This window comes from Ranitomeya variabilis, chromosome 2 (assembly GCF_051348905.1).
Source record: "Ranitomeya variabilis isolate aRanVar5 chromosome 2, aRanVar5.hap1, whole genome shotgun sequence".
NCBI lineage: Eukaryota > Metazoa > Chordata > Amphibia > Anura > Dendrobatidae > Ranitomeya > Ranitomeya variabilis.
The window spans coordinates 10,917,746-10,938,291 of NC_135233.1; the positions used below are offsets into that span (position 1 = coordinate 10,917,746).

Consider the following 20,546-nt stretch of genomic DNA (forward strand, 5'->3'; position numbering starts at 1 on the left):
GATCTGTAACATATCTGTGTGCACCGAGTGATCTGTAACATATCCGTGTTCTCCGAGTGATCTGTATCATATCCGTGTGCACAGAGTGATCTGCATCATATCCATGTGCACCGAGTGATCTGCATCATATCCGTGTGCACCGAGTGATCTGTAACATATCCGTGTGCACCGAGTGATCTGTATGATATCCATGTGCACCGAGTGATCTGTAACATATCCGTGTGCACCGAGTGATCTGTAACATATCTGTGTGCACCGAGTGATCTGCATCATATCCATGTGCACCGAGTGATCTGTATCATATCCGTGTGCACAGAGTGATCTGCATCATATCCGTGTGCACCGAGTGATCTGTATGATATCTGTGTGCACCGAGTGATCTGTAACATATCCGTGTGCACCGAGTGATCTGTATGATATCTGTGTGCACCGAGTGATCTGTAACATATCCGTGTGCACCGAGTGATCTGTATGATATCTGTGTGCACCGAGTGATCTGTAACATATCCGTGTGCACCGAGTGATCTGTATGATATCTGTGTGCACCGAGTGATCTGTATCATATCCATGTGCACCGAGTGATCTGTATGATATCCATGTGCACAGAGAGATCTGTATCGTATCCATGTGCACCGAGTGATCTGTATGATATCTGTGTGCACCGAGTGATCTGCATCATATCCGTGTGCACAGGCCGCCATGGTTATCGACAGCACAAGTTCTGTTTACTCCGGTTGATACACGGTTGAGAGCAATTATTTTTTTGTACTGCGCAAAAGATCATTTTACCCCATGAACAAGCGTTTTGCTCGTTCATCACATGATTGAAATGCCAGTTTACACTGTGAGATAATCGTGAATCCAGCGCTCTGAAGAACACGTGCACAATGCTCCCTCAGTAATTATCCGCTATTCCTTTAATGTACTGTCTAATTGTTTCTTCGGGGCTTCTGCCTTATGTGCTGGGGGGTCTGTATGGGGGAGGCTAAAAATTGTGAGTGTCCTCGTGGGCTGCAAAGCTCCATGGTCCATAGTTACTAATGTATCTGTGCACATTTTCCATGCACTTTACTTCCCAACTGCTGAGCAACATATTTCTTAAGAAGAAACTAAACTTTTATGTATTTAGTTTTTGATCAGTCTTTGTGGTGTCCTGAATCTTTGCAATATTCTCCATTACTTTATCTTATTTCCTAAACTCCACACTGCTCTGAAGGAGCTGTTTTATCTGCCTTGTCCCTGCACTCAGAGCAGCCCTTCCAAGGATCCACACTCCAGTGTGCCCCCCCATCACCAGACACTACTTGTTACACTCCCCCCATCACCAGACACTACTTGTTACACTCCCCCCATCACCAGATACTACTTGTTACACTCCCCCCATCACCAGACACTGCTTGTTACACTCCCCCCATCACCAGACACTACTTGTTACACTCCCCCCATCACCAGACACTGCTTGTTACACTCCCCCCATCACCAGACACTACTTGTTACACTCCCCATCACCAGACACTACTTGTTACACTCCCCCCATCACCAGACACTACTTGTTACACTCCCCCCATCACCAGACACTGCTTGTTACACTCCCCCCATCACCAGACACTACTTGTTACACTCCCCATCACCAGACACTACTTGTTACACTCCCCCATCACCAGACACTACTTGTTACACTCCCCCCATCACCAGACACTGCTTGTTACACTCCCCCCATCACCAGACACTACTTGTTACACTCCCCCCATCACCAGACACTACTTGTTACACTCCCCCCATCACCAGACACTACTTGTTACACTCCCCCCATCACCAGACACTACTTGTTACACTCCCCCCATCACCAGACACTACTTGTTACACTCCCCCCATCACCAGACACTACTTGTTACACTCCCCCCATCACCAGACACTACTTGTTACACTCCCCCCATCACCAGACACTACTTGTTACACTCCCCCCATCACCAGACACTGCTTGTTACACTCCCCCCATCACCAGACACTACTTGTTACACTCCCCCCATCACCAGACACTACTTGTTACACTCCCCCCATCACCAGACACTACTTGTTACACTCCCCCATCACCAGACACTACTTGTTACACTCCCCCCATCACCAGACACTACTTGTTACACTCCCCCCATCACCAGACACTACTTGTTACACTCCCCCATCACCAGACACTACTTGTTACACTCCCCCCATCACCAGACACTACTTGTTACACTCCCCCCATCACCAGACACTACTTGTTACACTCCCCCATCACCAGACACTACTTGTTACACTCCCCCCATCACCAGACACTACTTGTTACACTCCCCCCATCACCAGACACTACTTGTTACACTCCCCCCATCACCAGACACTACTTGTTACACTCCCCCATCACCAGACACTACTTGTTACACTCCCCCCATCACCAGACACTACTTGTTACACTCCCCCCATCACCAGACACTACTTGTTACACTCCCCCATCACCAGACACTACTTGTTACACTCCCCCCATCACCAGACACTACTTGTTACACTCCCCCCATCACCAGACACTACTTGTTACACTCACCCTCTTATCCTGGGGAGGGGAGCAGAGAACATCACACTGGAGTAGGAGCTGCTCTAAGTGCATGAATCGTCCAGATAAAACAGCACTTTCATCATGGAGCATGGGAAAAAGGAAGCAGAATAAGGTGATGGAGTATGTTACAAAGATTCACCACTTTGCAAACGCTGATCAAAAATTGCATTTACAGAAAAAAGTTTAGTTCATGTTTAACCATTTCCTCCAGAATTTGCAAGTGTTCCATGAGCGTCAGTTTGTAAAATTGGAGTAAAAAGTTCTCCGTAATACATTAATGAAAAGTGACTACCGATTTGTTTGTACAAATAAATATAATAGCAGAATTAATATCGCAGAGCAGCGCTCTCCGTTTCACATTTACATCGGATGACGAAGCTTTGCTCTGGATTTACTGTGATTAACCCTTTCACTACCATCAGTCCATGTCGTGCTGGAAGGTGAAATACTGTGCAGCGATTACGTCCACCAGGTGAGAGAGGGGGTAATCACAGTAGATCTATCTTCCTCTTTCTATACAGTTTTGTTTTCCTGGAAACTAGAAGTCAGATTTCTAAAAGTGAAAGTTTCTGCAGCAAAACCCAAGAGGAGGAGCCGTGTTCACCTCTCAGATTTCAGGCATTGATCTGTGGACATTAATTTGTAATCTGGAGATCTCCGGACATCGCTCCCCCATATCTCACCTGTGAGGACCCTGCTGATCAGAGAAATGGAACAAAGTGACAACAGGTAATGGGGGATGATAACGGTGGGTGCACATAGGGGGACATGGAGGGACAACAGGTGAGACGGGAAATGTCTGCAGGAATGGGGGATGATGCGGTGACAATGAGGGATGATACAGGGACAATGGGGGATGATGCGGTGACAATGAGGGACGATACAGGGACAATGGGGGATGATGCGGTGACAATGAGGGACGATACAGGGACAATGGGGGATGATGCGGTGACAATGAGGGATGATACAGGGACAATGGGGGATGATGCGGTGACAATGAGGGACGATACAGGGACAATGGGGGATGATGCGGTGACAATGAGGGACGATACAGGGACAATGGGGGATGATGCGGTGACAATGAGGGACGATACAGGGACAATGGGGGATGATGCGGTGACAATGAGGGACGATACAGGGACAATGGGGGAGGATGCGGTGACAATGAGGGATGATACAGGGACAATGGGGGATGATGTGGTGACAATGAGGGACGATACAGGGACAATGGGGGATGATGCGGTGACAATGAGGGACGATACAGGGACAATGGGGGATGATGCGATGACAATGAGGGACGATACAGGGACAATGGGGGATAATACAAGGACAATGGGGGATGATACAGGGACAATGGGGGATGATGCGGTGACAATGAGGGACGATACAGGGACAATGGGGGATGATGCGATGACAATGAGGGACGATACAGGGACAATGGGGGATGATACAAGGACAATGGGGGATGATACAGGGACAATGGGGGATGATGCGGTGACAATGAGGGACGATACAGGGACAATGGGGGATGATGCGGTGACAATGAGGGAAGATACAGGGACAATGGGGGATGATGCGGTGACAATGAGGGACGATACAGGGACAATGGGGGATGATGCGGTGGCAATGAGGGACGATACAGGGACAATGGGGGATGATGCGGTGAAAATGAGGGACGATACAGGGACAATGGGGGATGATGCGGTGACAATGAGGGACGATACAAGGACAATGGGGGATGATACAAGGACAATGGGGGATGATACAGGGACAATGGGGGATGATGCGGTGACAATGAGGGACAATACAGGGACAATGGGGGATGATGCGGTAACAATGGGGGATGATGCGGTGACAATGGGGGATGATGCGGTGACAATGAGGGACGATACAGGGACAATGGGGGAGGATGCGGTGACAATGAGGGATGATACAGGGACAATGGGGGATGATGCGGTGACAATGAGGGACGATACAGGGACAATGGGGGATGATGCGGTGACAATGAGGGACGATACAGGGACAATGGGGGATGATGCGGTGACAATGAAGGACGATACAGGGACAATGGGGGATGATGCGGTGACAATGAGGGACGATACAGGGACAATGGGGGTGATGTGACAATGAGGGACGATACAGGGACAATGGGGGATGATACAAGGACAATGGGGGATGATACAGGGACAATGGGGGATGATGCGGTGACAATGAGGGACGATACAGGGACAATGGGGGTGATGTGACAATGAGGGACGATACAGGGACAATGGGGGATGATGTGGTGACAATGAGGGACGATACAGGGACAATGGGGGATGATGCGGTGACAATGAGGGACGATACAGGGACAATGGGGGATGATGCGGTGACAATGAGGGACGATACAGGGACAATGGGGGATGATGCGGTGACAATGAGGGACGATACAGGGACAATGGGGGATGATGCGGTGACAATGAGGGATGACACAGTGACAATGGGGGATGATGCGGTGACAATGGGGGATGATACAGGGACAATGGGTGATGATACAGGGACAATGGGGATGATGCTGTGACAATGGGGGATGATACAGGGACAATGGGGGATGATGCGGTGACAATGGGGGATGATACAGGGACAATGGGGATGATGCTGTGACAATGGGGGATGATACAGGGACAATGGGGGATGATGCGGTGACAATGGGGGATGATACAGGGACAATGGGTGATGATACAGGGACAATGGGGGATGATGCGGTGACAATGAGGGATGATGCGGTGACAATGGGGGATGGTGCGGTGACAATGGGGGATGATGCGGTGACAATGGGAGATGATGCGGTGACAATGGGGGATGATACAGGGACAATGGGGGATGATACAGGGACAATGGGGGACGATACAGGGACAATGGGGGATGATGCGGTGACAATGGGTCATGATACAGGGACAAGGAGGGATGACAGTGACAATGGGGGATGATACTGTGACAATGGGGGATGATACCGTGTTTCCTCGACAGTAAGACACCCCCGATAGTAAGACGTAGTGGGGGTTTTAGCGGGGTCGGCTAATGTAAGACGCACCCCGAAAGTAAGACACAGTAAACTGTACGTTGGAAAAATATAAGCCATATGGTAGTACCGGTACCTTTTGCTGCATTAACTGCGGGATGCGGGTGGTTAGGGCTCATTTTCACATGCGAGGCACAAGTCCGTATCGCGCATGTGGAAACCCAGCTCTGGCGCCGGCACTTTGGAGCGGAGCGTGTAGCTCCATGTGTTCCTATGCTGCCGCACGTTCCGCTCTGGAGTGCTGGCTCCACAGCTTGGTTTCCACATGCGCGATACGGACTTGTGCCTCGCATGTGGAAATGAGCCCTTAGAGCGGGATGCGGACGGATCTGGAGCGGAATGAGCGGAGGGATGTGGAGGCTGTAGGAGCAGCAGTAATGTTGTCCGTGGTCCATCAGGACCATGGGCAACATAAGGTACAAAAACACGCAGCCTCAGTGCCCTCATGTGCAGCCGCTGGTGGCCCCTCTGATTGGCCCAGCGGCTCCTGCATGAGGAAGAAGAAGCCACACCTCTACCCAGCACCGCAGAGGAATTGATCCGATCGCCATTACGGTACCAAGTAAGCAATTCACAAAATGCACCATGTAAAGTTTCCTTAACTTGCGGCACACTTACGGCGCAATCGCGGCAAGTCCCCATACGGTACATTGCATGGAGACTTGCTGCGATTGCTGTGGGATACTGTATGGGGCTGTTACCCTATGGGAGGCTGTATGGGGCTGTATGGTTGTCATGGAATAAATCTGTTTTATCTTCCAGTATAACATATTCAGACTGTTTGTTCTTACCGTTTTTCATTGTTTTACATGTTATACATGGAAATACCGTCATGATACGGTTGTAACAAGACATTCTTGGCATTTGCTTTTATAAAACTGTTTTGTGGTGAATACCATACTGTTCAGGTTGTTAATAAATGTTAAAGGGCACCTGTCACCCCGTTTTTTCCGTATGAGATAAAAATACTGTTAAATAGGGCCTGAGCTGTGCATTACAACAGTGTATTTTGTGGACCCCGATTCGCCACCTATGCTGCCGAAATACGTTACCAAAGTAGCCGTTTTCGCCTGTCAATCAGGCTGGTCTGGTCAGATGGGCGTGGTGTCTTCCCCCAGATCTTGCATAGTTTTCCGTTGGTGGCGTAGTGGTTTGCGCATGCCCAAGGTCCCGAATCCACTGCACAGGGGAGTAGAAAGAGCGCGATGTGCGTTATTTCCCTGTTGATCGGTGGGGGCGGCCATATTCCTTTGGCCGTGCGTGCGCAGAAGCGGCGCTCTGCTGGCCGCGGCTTCAGGAAAATGGCCGCGGGATGCCGCGCGTGCGCAGATGGAGATCGCGGCGGCCATTTTCCTGAAGCCGAGATGCGAACTCTGCTTCAGGAAAATGGCCGCCGCGATCTCCATCTGCAGGAATATGGCCGCCCCCACCGATCAACAGGGAAATAACGCACATCGCGCTCTTTTAACTCCCCTGTGCAGTGGATTTGGGACCTTGGACATGCGCACACCACTACGCCACCAACGGAAAACTAAGCAAGATCTGGGGGAAGACACCACGCCCATCTGACCAGACCAGCCTGATTGACAGGAGAAAACGGCTACTTTGGTAACGTATTTTGGCAGCATAGGTGGGGAATCGGGGTCCACAAAATACACTATTGTAATACACAGCTCAGGCCCTATTTAACAGTATTTTTATCTCATACTGAAAAAACGGGGTGACAGGTGCCCTTTAATTTTATGGTTAAAACAAAAATCGACATTTTTTTCCAATATAAGACATACCCCGAAAGTAAGACATACTGGGACTTTTGAGTGGTAAAAAGAATGTATGACACTGTCTTACTTTCGGGGAAACACGGTAGCAGTGCACATAGGGGGATGATAGCGGTGCACATAGGGTGACACGGAGGGATAACAGGTGGAGGTGAGGATGAGACTATATTGGACCCCCGTCCTCCCCCACCCTGGACACATTCTTACAGCTGTGGACGTCGGGACTATGTTGTTGGCATATGCAACAGATTAGGACTTATTATAAGTGAAAGGAGGACTTTACACTAACCAGACAGCAGATGGCGATAGTGTGTAAAGTTATATACTTGCTGTAATGTGGGGAGGGAAACTCTCAATTGTTGTTTTTTTTTCTTACTTCCTGATTATTCCTTCTTCTTCATGAATGTATATGCCTCAGTGCGCGGATTGTGTGACACTGAATTGTATCTCATGTTTATCCAGTATGAAGTAAATACTGTTTACTCAAGATATCTTGCTGATTGAAGCGCTCGTAACTACAGCGTGACTGCAAGAAGACGCACTCTGCAACATATGTGACACTCGAATAACCTGCGTTGTTTGTGGATTTGTAAAAAGGCGCCAAGAACTCTGCTCCTCCTCAGTAACAGGAAGAGCCGGCAGAGCGAGGGGGCGGCAGCCATGTTGTCAGAGCGGAGACGCGTTTCACGGCTTTTGTCCAGGTGTCAATTTATCTTTAAGCTTCGTACTTTGTAAAAATACATAAGTTATTTAACCATTTCATGTCCTGAGGGCTTTTCTGTCTTCTCCATTTCTTTGAAATATTTTTTACTTTATATTCTGTTCATAACTCATTATAAAATCAGTGTCAGACCCGTACTGACGAGCAGGGGGCTCCTGATCTACTCGTTAGGGAGTCAGAGACTGAATGCTTCCGCGGCCATCAGCGATCTCTCCCGACTCCTCCAAACACTTGAATGATCGGCTCGGCTGACTCTTCATCTGCTTTCATGTTCAATTTGTTTTTTATTAATCAATTTTGAAAACTAAATCTCCGAGCAGTCATCCCTCTCCAGACTCCTCTGTCCCCTCCAGACTCCTCTGTCCTCCTCCTCCAGACTCCTCTATTCTCCCCCAGACTCTATCCTCCTCCTCCAGGCTCCTCTGTCTCCTCCAGTCTCCTGTGCCCCCTCCAGACAGCCCCATAGAGAATAAATGGATGGCGGTGCAGGCATCCAACCTGCCACTCAGTATTACAATGCACAATCGCCCCTGCTGTGGAGGTCGATGTGGCCCCCTGACATCCGGGGCCCCTGTGCCAGAACAATATATGGGCTCTGTGCAGGCCGGCAGCGCCTCATGATTACTTCTTACACCACCCTGGGTCTGAGAATAACGTTTCATGCAGTGGATAACCCTTTTAACCAGCAGTAAATTTTTCCTTCCCATTTTCCAACAGCCATAACTTGTAGTAGTTTTGAATACCATATAATATACTGAAAAAATGAGAAAAGAATTTCCAAGAGTGGGGAAATGTAAAAAAAACGTAATACTGCCATTGTTTTTTTGTAACATGATTTTTCAGGTCAGAACGATTACAAAGATATCAAATTCATAAGGTGGTTTTATTTTACTGGGAAAAACATTAACACCTTTGGTTTGTGTCACCATTTTCCGAGACCGGTAACTTCTTATTTTTTCATCCTTGATGCTGTGTGAGGGGAGGTGCAGTGATGAAAATGGTAATTCTGGTGTTTTTATTTCTTTTTTGCTTTGCAGTGTTTACTCTACTGGTTAAACAATTTTTAATTCTATATATGTTGATAGATGGGACTTTAATGGATGTGGCGGTAACAAATTTCTTTAGCTTTTTTTATGGTGAAAAAAGGGAAAGATTTGAAGTGTTTTTTTTTGTTTTTGTTATTATTTTTTTAGTTCCCTTACAAAACTTGAACATGCAATCATCTGATCGCTCTATATCCTGCAGTGTGAGCATACTGCACTTAAAACGGCACGATCTCGAGACCATGGGCCTTAAATGTTATTAAATGTTACTGTAAGGGATTTACAGCAGCTTTTAATGGGGTCAACAGCAACGATCGTAGCTTAGCTCCTTGGCTGTATGGCACAGCCAGCATCCGCCGTGCAGGGAGTGGGCAAGGATCCTGAGCCCACTCCATACTCTTGCATCTGCTGCATGACTTAATGATATATCATGTAGCGGAAGGTGTTATGGTCATTACTGCATGAAGATATGTAGCAGAATTATTAATCCAGAGGCTGCTACACTGCCTCAAACACTCAATGTGATCACAGACATTTAATTCTTTTTCCTCAGATCACCCTCAGAAGATGAAAATCATTCCCAGGAGACCACAGAATCCTGTAGAAGCTGTCAATCCAGTATGTAATGCAACGCACACAATAATCTCCCATCTGTACATGTGCTGACACCATGCTATTAAATGTTTTGTATTTCCACTTAACTGTGTTCACAGGTCTAGAGATGGATTGTTCAGAGCCATACAGTGACCAAACTGGGGGTAAATAGAAAATACGATAAGCTAAATAGAAAAAAAAAAGTTCAGTGACCTGTAAAAACATCAGTAAATGTTGCAAGCTATGGGGACCGCAATGGGGGCAAACTTTACTCCTAGTTGTGCAATTAACTTTATAATCATAAATAGTTTCCCTGTCCTGCTCCGGCTCCAGCTTTCCAACTCCTTTCATGTTGCAATTTAATGTCATGATTTGCATTCATCGTCTAAATTAAATATACTTTATTTGAAAGAAAATTAAACCAAGAAAATCAAATCAAAACATATTTGTATACATAAATAATAAAAATAAAATCTTATTAATCACAAAAATAAATCAGAACAAAAATACAAAGGAATTCCCAGAACAGACAAAAAAACCTCTAAAAAACACAAAAGAGAGGTAATAGCAACAAAACCTATAGGTAATGATGCATCAAATTTCAGCTACATATTAGAAGCAACTGGGCTCAAAGAAGTACATTTGTAAATTGTAAATAAATGAAGCTAATATATAGTCATGATTAGAAATACAGCATAATTATATGCCGGTCAGAAAAATAAACGATAAACACCTGATCAAAACATGATTCTAAAGAGTGGCTCTACCTAATGATGCTGATTGGTGTAATCACTCTTGTGCAATCACATGGGGGTTTCACAATCTTTGTCAGGACCTTCTGACAAAGGAAACACGTCAAGGTGTTTGCACAAGAGCGGTTACACCAATCAGCATCATTAGGTAAAGCCACTCTTTAGAATCATGTTTTGATTAGGTGTTTACCGTTGACTATATGCGTGATTTTTTTTTTTCTTTGTATTGAGGATTCCTTTGTAATTTTGTACTAATTTGAGTGATATTTGTAATTAGGTATTTTTTATCATTTAAGTAGAGAAATGTTTTTGTATTATATTATTGCTTTAATGTTGAAAGATTTTGTCTAGACATTTATTTTGCTTTGCTTATATTCTGCCATCATATTACGCAGCGCTGTACCGACATCATCATCGCTGTCCACATCGGGGCTCTCAATCTAGATTCCCTATAAATATTTGGAATGTGGGAGGAAACCGGAGAACCCAGGGGAAACCCACAAAACCCACAAACTCACTGCACATGTTGTCCTTGGTGGGATAAAAACCCCAAAAGTCCAGTGCTGTAAAGCAACAGAGCTAATCACTGAGCCCCTAATCAGTGCTAACCACTGAGCCACCATACAGTGCTAACCACTGAGCCACCATACAGTGCTAACCACTGAGCCACCGTGCTGCCACAAATATCTATTCCATTCCCATATTGCTTGGGTTGATTTATGTAGGACTAGCTGAAGAGCCCGGCGTTGCCTGGGCATAGTAAATATCTGTGGTTAGTTATAGCACCTCACTTCTCTTATTTTCCCATCACGCCTCTCATTTTCCCCATCACATCTTTCATTTTCCCCCTCACATCTCTCATTTTCTCCCTCACACCTCTCATTTTCCCCCTCACTCCTCTTATTTTCCCCCTCACTCCTCTCATTCCCCCCTAACACTTGTCATTTCGACCTCACATCTGTCATTTTCCGATCACTCCACTATTTTCCTTCACTCCTCTCATTTTGCACTCACACCTTTTTATTTTCACCTCACACCTCTCATTTTCACCTCAGTATATACATGTTTGTCATCTCCCTTATATATAGTATACACCTGTATGTCATCTCCTGTATATAGTATATACCTGTATGTCATCTCCCCTGTATATAGTATATACCTGCTGTGTGTCATCTCCCCTGTATATAGTATATACCTGTATGTCATCTCCTCCTATATATAGTATATACCTGTATGTAATCTCCTGTATATAGTATATACCTGTGTGTCATCTCACCTATATATAGTATATATCTGTGTGTCATCTCCTCCTGTATATAGTATATACCTGTATGTCATCTCCAATACATAGCATATACCTGTATGTCATCTCCTCCTGTATATACTATATACCTGTAGGTAATCTGCTCCTGTATATAGTATATACCTGTGTGTCATCTCCTCCTGTATATAGTATATACCTGTATGTCATCTCCTCCTGTATATAGTATATATCTGTGTGTCATCTCCTCCTCTATATAGTATATACCTGTGTGTCATCTCTCCTGTATATAGTATATATCTGTGTGTCATCTCCTCCTGTATATAGTATATACCTGTGTGTCATCTCCCCTGTAAATAGTATATACCTGTGTGTCATCTCCTCCTGTATATAGTATATATCTGTGTGTCATCTCCTCCTGTATATAGTATATATCTGTGTGTCATCTCCTCCTGTATATAGTATATATCTGTATGTCATCTCCTGTATTAGACCTCGTTCACACGTTATTTGGTCAGTATTTTTACCTCATTATTTGTAAGCTAAATTGGCAGCCTGATAAATCTCCAGCCAACAGTAAGCCCACCCCCTGGCAGTATATATTAGCTCACACATACACATAATAGACTGGTCATGTGACTGACAGCTGCCGGATTCCTATATGGTACATTTGTTGCTCTTGTAGTTTGTCTGCTTATTAATCAGATTTTTATTTTTGAAGGATAATACCAGACTTGTGTGTGTTTTAGGGTGAGTTTCGTGTGTCAAGTTGTGTGTGTTGAGTTGCGTGTGGTGACATGCATGTAGCGACTTTTGTGAGATGAGTTTTGTGTGGCGACATGCGTGTAGCAACTTATTGTGTGTCGAGTTGCATGTGACAGGTTAGTGTAGCAAGTTGTGCGCAGCAAGTTTTGCGCATGGCGAGTTTTGTGTGTGGCGAGTTTTATGTGTGGTGCCTTTTGAGTATGTGCAAGTTTTGTGTGAGGCAACTTTTGCATGTGTTGCAACTTTTGTGCATGTGGCAATTTTTCCGCGTGTGCAAGTTTTGCGTGTGGCGAGTTTTCCATGAGGTGAGTTTTGCACGTGTGGCGAGTTTTGCATGTGGAGAGTTTTGCGCGTGGCGAGTTTTGAGCGGCGACTTTTGTGTTTCGACTTTTATGTGGCGAGGTTGGTGTATGTGTGGTGAAATGTGTGCTGAGGGTGGTATATGTATTCGAGCACGTGGTAGTGTGTGGCGCATTTTGTGTGTGTGTTCATATCCCCGTGGTGGTGTGGTGATTATCCCATGTCGGGGCCCCACCTTAGCAACTGTACAGTATATACTCTTTGGCGCCATCGCTCTCATTCTTTAAGTCCCCTGTTGTGAATTTGCTTTTTGCTCCCTCTAGTGGTTACTAGTTTTTTGACTCTGGTTTTTCTGTCATTCCTTTTATCCGCACCTGGGTCGTTAGTTAGGGGTGTTGCTATATAAGCTCCCTGGACCTTCAGTTCAATGCCTGGCAACGTAGTTATCAGAGCTAGTCTGCTGTGCTCTTGTCTACTGATCCTGGTTCCAGTTATATCAGCTAAGTCTGCCTTTTGCTTTTTGCTATTTGTTTTGGTTTTGTATTTTTGTCCAGCTTGTTCCAAATTTACATCCTGACCTTTGCTGGAAGCTCTAGGGGGCTGGTGTTCTCCCCCCGGACCGTTAGACGGTTCGGGGGTTCTTGAATTTCCGGTGTGGATTTTGATAGGGTTTTTGTTGACCATATAAGTTACCTTTCTTTATTCTGCTATCAGTAAGCGGGCCTCTCTGTGCTAAACCTGGTTCATTTCTGTGTTTGTCATTTCCTCTTACCTCACCGTCATTATTTGTGGGGGGCTTCTATCCAGCTTTGGGGTCCCCTTCTCTGGAGGCAAGAAAGGTCTTTGTTTTCCTCTACTAGGGGTAGCTAGATTCTCCGGCTGGCGCGTGTCATCTAGAATCAACGTAGGAATGATCCCCGGCTACTTCTAGTGTTGGCGTTAGGAGTAGATATATGGTCAACCCAGTTACCACTGCCCTATGAGCTGGATTTTTGTATTCTGCAGACTTCCACGTTCCTCTGAGACCCTCGCCATTGGGGTCATAACAGTTTGCCAGGCCAGTATTAAATGTTTAATGCATTGCAGAAGAGGGATTATAAGAAAGAAGATTCTGAGTTTTTTTTTTTTTTTTTTTTTTTTTTTCTTCTTCCCCTTTACCTCAGAGTGGCTATGCTTGCTGCAGACATGAATGTCCAGACCTTGATTACAAGTGTGGACCAGCTGGCTACTCGTGTGCAGGGCATACAAGACTATGTTATCAGAAATCCTATGTCAGAACCTAAAATACCGATTCCTGAACTGTTTTCCGGAGACAGGTTTAAGTTTAGGAATTTCGTGAATAATTGTAAATTGTTTTTGTCCCTGAGACCCTGTTCATCTGGAGATTCTGCTCAGCAAGTAAAAATTGTTATTTCGTTCTTACGGGGCGACCCTCAGGATTGGGCTTTTTCGCTGGCACCAGGAGATCCGGCATTGGCTGATCTTGATGCGTTTTTTCTGGCGCTCGGTTTACTTTATGAGGAACCCAATCTTGAGATTCAGGCAGAAAAGGCCTTGCTGGCTATGTCTCAGGGGCAGGACGAGGCTGAAGTGTATTGCCAAAAATTTCGGAAATGGTCCGTGCTGACACATTGGAACGAGTGTGCACTGGCCGCTAATTTTAGAAATGGCCTTTCTGAAGCCATTAAGAATGTTATGGTGGGTTTTCCCATTCCCACAGGTCTGAATGATACTATGGCACTGGCTATTCAAATTGACCGGCGGTTGCGGGAGCGCAAAACCGCAAATTCCCTCATGGTGTTGTCTGAACAGACACCTAATTCGGTGCAATGTGATAGAAAAACCGCAAATTCCCTCATGGTGTTGTCTGAACAGACACCTGATTTAATGCAATGTGATAGAATCCTGACTAGAAATGAGCGGAAAATTCATAGACGCCGGAATGGCTTGTGCTACTACTGTGGTGATTCTACACATGTTATCTCAGCATGCTCTAAACGTATAGCTAAGGTTGTCAGTCCTGTCACCGTTGGTAATTTGCAACCTAAATTTATTCTGTCTGTAACTTTGATTTGCTCACTGTCATCTTATCCTGTCATGGCGTTTGTAGATTCAGGTGCTGCCCTGAGTCTCATGGATCTCTCATTTGCTAAGCGCTGTGGTTTTACTCTTGAACCATTAGAAAATCCTATTCCTCTTAGGGGTATTGATGCTACACCATTGGCAGCAAATAAACCGCAGTATTGGACACAGGTTACCATGTGCATGACTCCTGAACACCGCGAGGTGATACGTTTCCTGGTTTTACATAAAATGCATGATTTGGTTGTTTTAGGGCTGCCATGGTTACAGACCCATAATCCAGTCCTGGACTGGAAGGCTATGTCAGTCTCAAGTTGGGGCTGTCGTGGTATTCATGGGGATTCCCTGCCTGTGTCTATTGCTTCTTCTACGCCTTCGGAAGTTCCGGAGTATTTGTCTGATTATCAGGATGTCTTCAGTGAGTCTGAGTCCAGTGCACTGCCTCCTCATAGGGACTGTGACTGTGCTATAGATTTGATCCCAGGCAGTAAATTTCCTAAGGGAAGACTGTTTAATCTGTCGGTACCTGAACATACCGCTATGCGTTCATATATCAAGGAGTCTCTGGAGAAAGGACATATTCGTCCGTCTTCTTCCCCTCTTGGTGCGGGATTCTTTTTTGTGGCAAAAAAGGACGGATCTTTGAGACCTTGTATTGATTATCGGCTTTTAAATAAGATCACTGTCAAATTTCAGTATCCTTTACCGCTGTTGTCTGACTTGTTTGCCCGGATTAAGGGTGCCAAGTGGTTCACCAAGATAGACCTTCGTGGTGCGTACAACCTTGTGCGCATTAAGCAAGGTGATGAATGGAAAACCGCATTCAATACGCCCGAAGGTCATTTTGAGTACTTGGTGATGCCTTTTGGGCTCTCCAATGCGCCTTCAGTTTTTCAGTCCTTTATGCATGACATTTTCCGGAAGTATCTGGATAAATTTTTGATTGTTTATCTGGATGATATTTTGGTTTTTTCTGATAATTGGGATTCGCATGTGGAGCAGGTCAGGTTGGTCTTTAAAATTTTGCGTGAAAATTCTTTGTTTGTCAAGGGCTCAAAGTGTCTCTTTGGTGTACAGAAGGTTCCCTTTTTGGGGTTCATTTTTTCCCCTTCTGCTGTGGAGATGGACCCAGTCAAGGTCCGAGCTATTCTTGATTGGACTCAGCCCTCGTCAGTTAAGAGTCTTCAGAAGTTCTTGGGCTTCGCTAACTTCTACCGTCGTTTTATCGCTAATTTTTCTAGCATTGTGAAACCTTTGACGGATATGACCAAGAAGGGCTCCGATGTAGCTAACTGGGCTCCTGCTGCCGTGGAGGCTTTCCAGGAGTTGAAACGCCGGTTTACTTCGGCGCCTGTTTTGTGCCAGCCTGACGTCTCACTTCCCTTTCAGGTTGAGGTGGATGCTTCGGAGATTGGGGCAGGGGCCGTTTTGTCGCAGAGAGGCCCTGGTTGCTCTGTTATGAAACCTTGTGCCTTTTTCTCTAGGAAGTTTTCGCCTGCCGAGCGAAATTATGATGTGGGCAATCGGGAGTTGTTGGCCATGAAATGGGCATTTGAGGAGTGGCGTCATTGGCTCGAGGGTGCTAAGCATCGTGTGGTGGTCTTGACTGATCACAAAAATCTGATGTATCTCGAGTCTGCTAAACGCCTTAATCCGAGACAGGCCCGCTGGTCATTGTTTTTCTCCCGCTTTGATTTTGTTGTCTCGTATTTACCAGGTTCAAAGAATGTGAAGGCCGATGCTCTTTCTAGGAGCTTTGTGCCTGATGCTCCTGGAGTCGCTGATCCTGTTGGTATTCTTAAAGATGGAGTTATCTTGTCAGCTATTTCTCCGGATCTGCGACGTGTGTTGCAGAGATTTCAGGCTGATAGGCCTGAGTCTTGTCCACCTGACAGACTGTTTGTCCCGGATAAGTGGACCAGCAGAGTCATTTCCGAGGTTCATTCCTCGGTGTTGGCAGGTCACCCGGGAATTTTTGGCACCAGAGATCTGGTGGCCAGGTCCTTTTGGTGGCCTTCCTTGTCAAGGGATGTGCGGTCATTTGTGCAGTCCTGTGGGACTTGTGCTCGAGCTAAGCCTTGCTGTTCTCATGCCAGCGGTTTGCTCTTGCCCTTGCCTGTCCCGAAGAGACCTTGGACACATATCTCCATGGATTTCATTTCTGATCTTCCGCTATCTCAGGGCATGTCCGTTATCTGGGTGATATGTGATCGCTTCTCCAAGATGGTCCATTTGGTTCCTTTGCCTAAGCTGCCTTCCTCTTCCGATCTGGTTCCTGTGTTTTTCCAGAACGTGGTTCGTTTGCACGGCATCCCTGAGAATATTGTGTCAGACAGAGGATCCCAGTTCGTTTCCAGGTTCTGGCGATCCTTTTGTAGTAGGATTGGCATTGATTTGTCGTTTTCGTCTGCTTTCCATCCTCAGACTAATGGACAGACGGAGCGAACCAATCAGACTTTGGAGGCTTATTTGAGGTGTTTTGTCTCTGCTGATCAGGACGATTGGGTGACATTCTTGCCGTTGGCTGAGTTTGCCCTTAATAATCGGGCTAGTTCCGCCACCTTGGTTTCGCCTTTTTTCTGCAACTCTGGTTTCCATCCTCGCTTTTCTTCGGGTCATGTGGAGCCTTCTGACTGTCCTGGGGTGGATTCTGTGGTGGATAGGTTGCAGCAGATCTGGAATCATGTGGTGGACAACTTGAAGTTGTCACAGGAGAAGGCTCAGCGCTTTGCCAACCGCCGCCGCGGTGTGGGTCCCCGACTACGCGTTGGGGATTTGGTATGGCTTTCTTCCCGCTTTGTTCCTATGAAGGTCTCCTCTCCCAAATTTAAACCTCGTTTTATTGGGCCTTACAAGATATTGGAAATCCTTAATCCGGTATCTTTTCGTCTGGATCTTCCTGTGTCGTTTGCTATTCACAATGTATTTCATAGGTCCTTGTTGCGGCGGTACATTGTGCCTGTAGTTCCTTCTGCTGAGCCTCCTGCTCCGGTGTTGGTTGAGGGCGAGTTGGAGTACGTGGTGGAGAAGATCTTGGATTCTCGCCTCTCCAGGCGGAGGCTTCAGTACCTGGTCAAGTGGAAGGGCTATGGTCAGGAGGATAATTCCTGGGTGGTCGCCTCTGATGTTCATGCGGCCGATTTAGTTCGTGCCTTTCATGCCGCTCATCCTGATCGCCCTGGTGGTCGTGGTGAGGGTTCGGAGACCCCTCACTAAGGGGGGGGGTACTGTTGTGAATTTGCTTTTTGCTCCCTCTAGTGGTTACTAGTTTTTTGACTCTGGTTTTTCTGTCATTCCTTTTATCCGCACCTGGGTCGTTAGTTAGGGGTGTTGCTATATAAGCTCCCTGGACCTTCAGTTCAATGCCTGGCAACGTAGTTATCAGAGCTAGTCTGCTGTGCTCTTGTCTACTGATCCTGGTTCCAGTTATATCAGCTAAGTCTGCCTTTTGCTTTTTGCTATTTGTTTTGGTTTTGTATTTTTGTCCAGCTTGTTCCAAATTTACATCCTGACCTTTGCTGGAAGCTCTAGGGGGCTGGTGTTCTCCCCCCGGACCGTTAGACGGTTCGGGGGTTCTTGAATTTCCAGTGTGGATTTTGATAGGGTTTTTGTTGACCATATAAGTTACCTTTCTTTATTCTGCTATCAGTAAGCGGGCCTCTCTGTGCTAAACCTGGTTCATTTCTGTGTTTGTCATTTCCTCTTACCTCACCGTCATTATTTGTGGGGGGCTTCTATCCAGCTTTGGGGTCCCCTTCTCTGGAGGCAAGAAAGGTCTTTGTTTTCCTCTACTAGGGGTAGCTAGATTCTCCGGCTGGCGCGTGTCATCTAGAATCAACGTAGGAATGATCCCCGGCTACTTCTAGTGTTGGCGTTAGGAGTAGATATATGGTCAACCCAGTTACCACTGCCCTATGAGCTGGATTTTTGTATTCTGCAGACTTCCACGTTCCTCTGAGACCCTCGCCATTGGGGTCATAACAGTCCCCCTTGTTCACATCTGGCAGCTGTTAATTTGCCTCCAACACTTTTCCTTTCATTTTTTCCCCATTATGTAGATAGGGGCAAAATTGTTTGGTGAATTGGAAAGCGCGGGGTTAAAATTTCACCTCACAACATAGCCTATGACGCTCTCGGGGTCCAGACGTGCAAAATTTTGTGGCTGTAGCTGCGACGGTTCAGATGCCAATCCCGGACATACACACATACATACATACACACATACATACATACACACACACATACATACACACATACACACATATGTAGCGCCCCCACCGCCGCAGGGCCGAGGGGTACCCGGTACCGGGCTTCTGAGTCTCTGCTCTGGGGTTGTCACGGTGGCTAGGCCCCGGTCCGTGACCCTGCCGAGGGGCGCACAGTCAAAGATGTGGATAGATGTGGATGGTGATGGTGGTGCAGATGCCGTAGTGGTGCGGTGCAGTAAATAACGAGGACACCAGGTTGCAGTCTCTTTACCTCTTTACTGAAGATCTCTAGGTCCTCAGTCCAGAATACGGTTCACCAGGCTGCGCAAGTCCGGTCGGTCCAATGGCACCTCCAGAGTTCTCTTCACAGGTGGAAATCTGCGCCTTCCTGCTAGCGCTATGTGTTGTGGTCCTTCCCTGCTGTGCTTACAGAAAGTCCCCACAACTGTTGTGTCTGTTTCTTAAGTTCCCTCACAACTCGATTAGATGATGTTCTGCTAATCCTCCGTCCCTCCCTGATGTTCTGGTTAGGACGGCACCCGTTTGACGGGTAGGCTCGGAGCTCTTCCGGGACCCTAGAGTCGCCCCTCTCCACAAGTTGCCCCCCAAGACTGCATAGGTGATTTAAGTGAGACAGCCCGCCTTAGACTGACTGTCCTGCCGCTGTTTAGAGTATTGCTTGAAGCTGTATATTATAATACTCTCTCGGCGTTCCGGCCACCGGTTGTGCGCCTCAGTAGGATGTTGCCTCTGTCTTACAGCACGACCCCTACTGGTAATCTCCTTATTGCTTTGATCTCGTTTCTCACTCAGCACAATCTATCTCGCTTCTAATCCTTTCTTGGGCACCGCCGCTATCCTGAGCAGGCACGGTCCCGTTACGTTCTCTCAAGTTGCCAAGCCTCTGTCAGGATCCCACCCCTGACAGAGACCCTACTGTATCTTCCCCCACAACACCCTCTGCCACAAGGTGTTGCCTGGTTCCAACCCAGTCAGCTTTCTGTCTAACTTCCTGCCTGACCCCCAGTTTACCCACAATGGTGGGGAGTGGCCTAGTGAATAGAACCCTTAGCTCCCCCCGGAGGCCCGACTGTGAAATGTATTGGTGTCTGTGATACCTGATCAGAAGAACTCCTTCAGTGCCATCAGACGCACCATAGCTCCCCATAGTGGTGGAGCCACAGTACTGCAACGACCAGGACTCTGGGGCGCTGCTCTCCCCCCTGGTTAAACACAGTACTCCGGGACTGGGAAGAAAACAACAATACAAGTTAGCAAAAAGACATACAGTTTTGTTGAGTGCAATAACAATAAGGAAGCTTGAACAGAGCTTCCCTTTATGGGAGGTGAGGACACTTGAACGTTACAAACATGGTTAAATATCATAGCAA

At 46.6% G+C, this 20,546-nt stretch overlaps 1 protein-coding gene across 7 annotated transcripts in view; it reads left to right on the forward strand.

Annotated features, from left to right (window-relative positions):
- Window positions 1-2,596: 2,596 nt before the first annotated feature.
- The window catches only part of LOC143804171 (uncharacterized), a 108,323-nt gene continuing 90,373 nt past the window's right edge, over window positions 2,597-20,546 (forward strand). Inside the window, exons 1-3 of one of the 7 annotated variants that reach the window (XM_077281994.1) lie at window positions 2,597-2,702; window positions 9,747-9,811; window positions 9,907-9,951. In XM_077281994.1, coding sequence (XP_077138109.1) covers window positions 9,915-9,951 — 37 coding nt within the window. In that variant the 5' untranslated portion in view covers window positions 2,597-2,702; window positions 9,747-9,811; window positions 9,907-9,914. Of the gene's footprint in view, window positions 2,703-3,183; window positions 3,320-7,783; window positions 8,131-9,746; window positions 9,812-9,906; window positions 9,952-20,546 lie in introns of those variants that run through there. The other 6 variants (XM_077281989.1, XM_077281988.1, XM_077281993.1 and 3 more) reach the window with 6 other exon arrangements.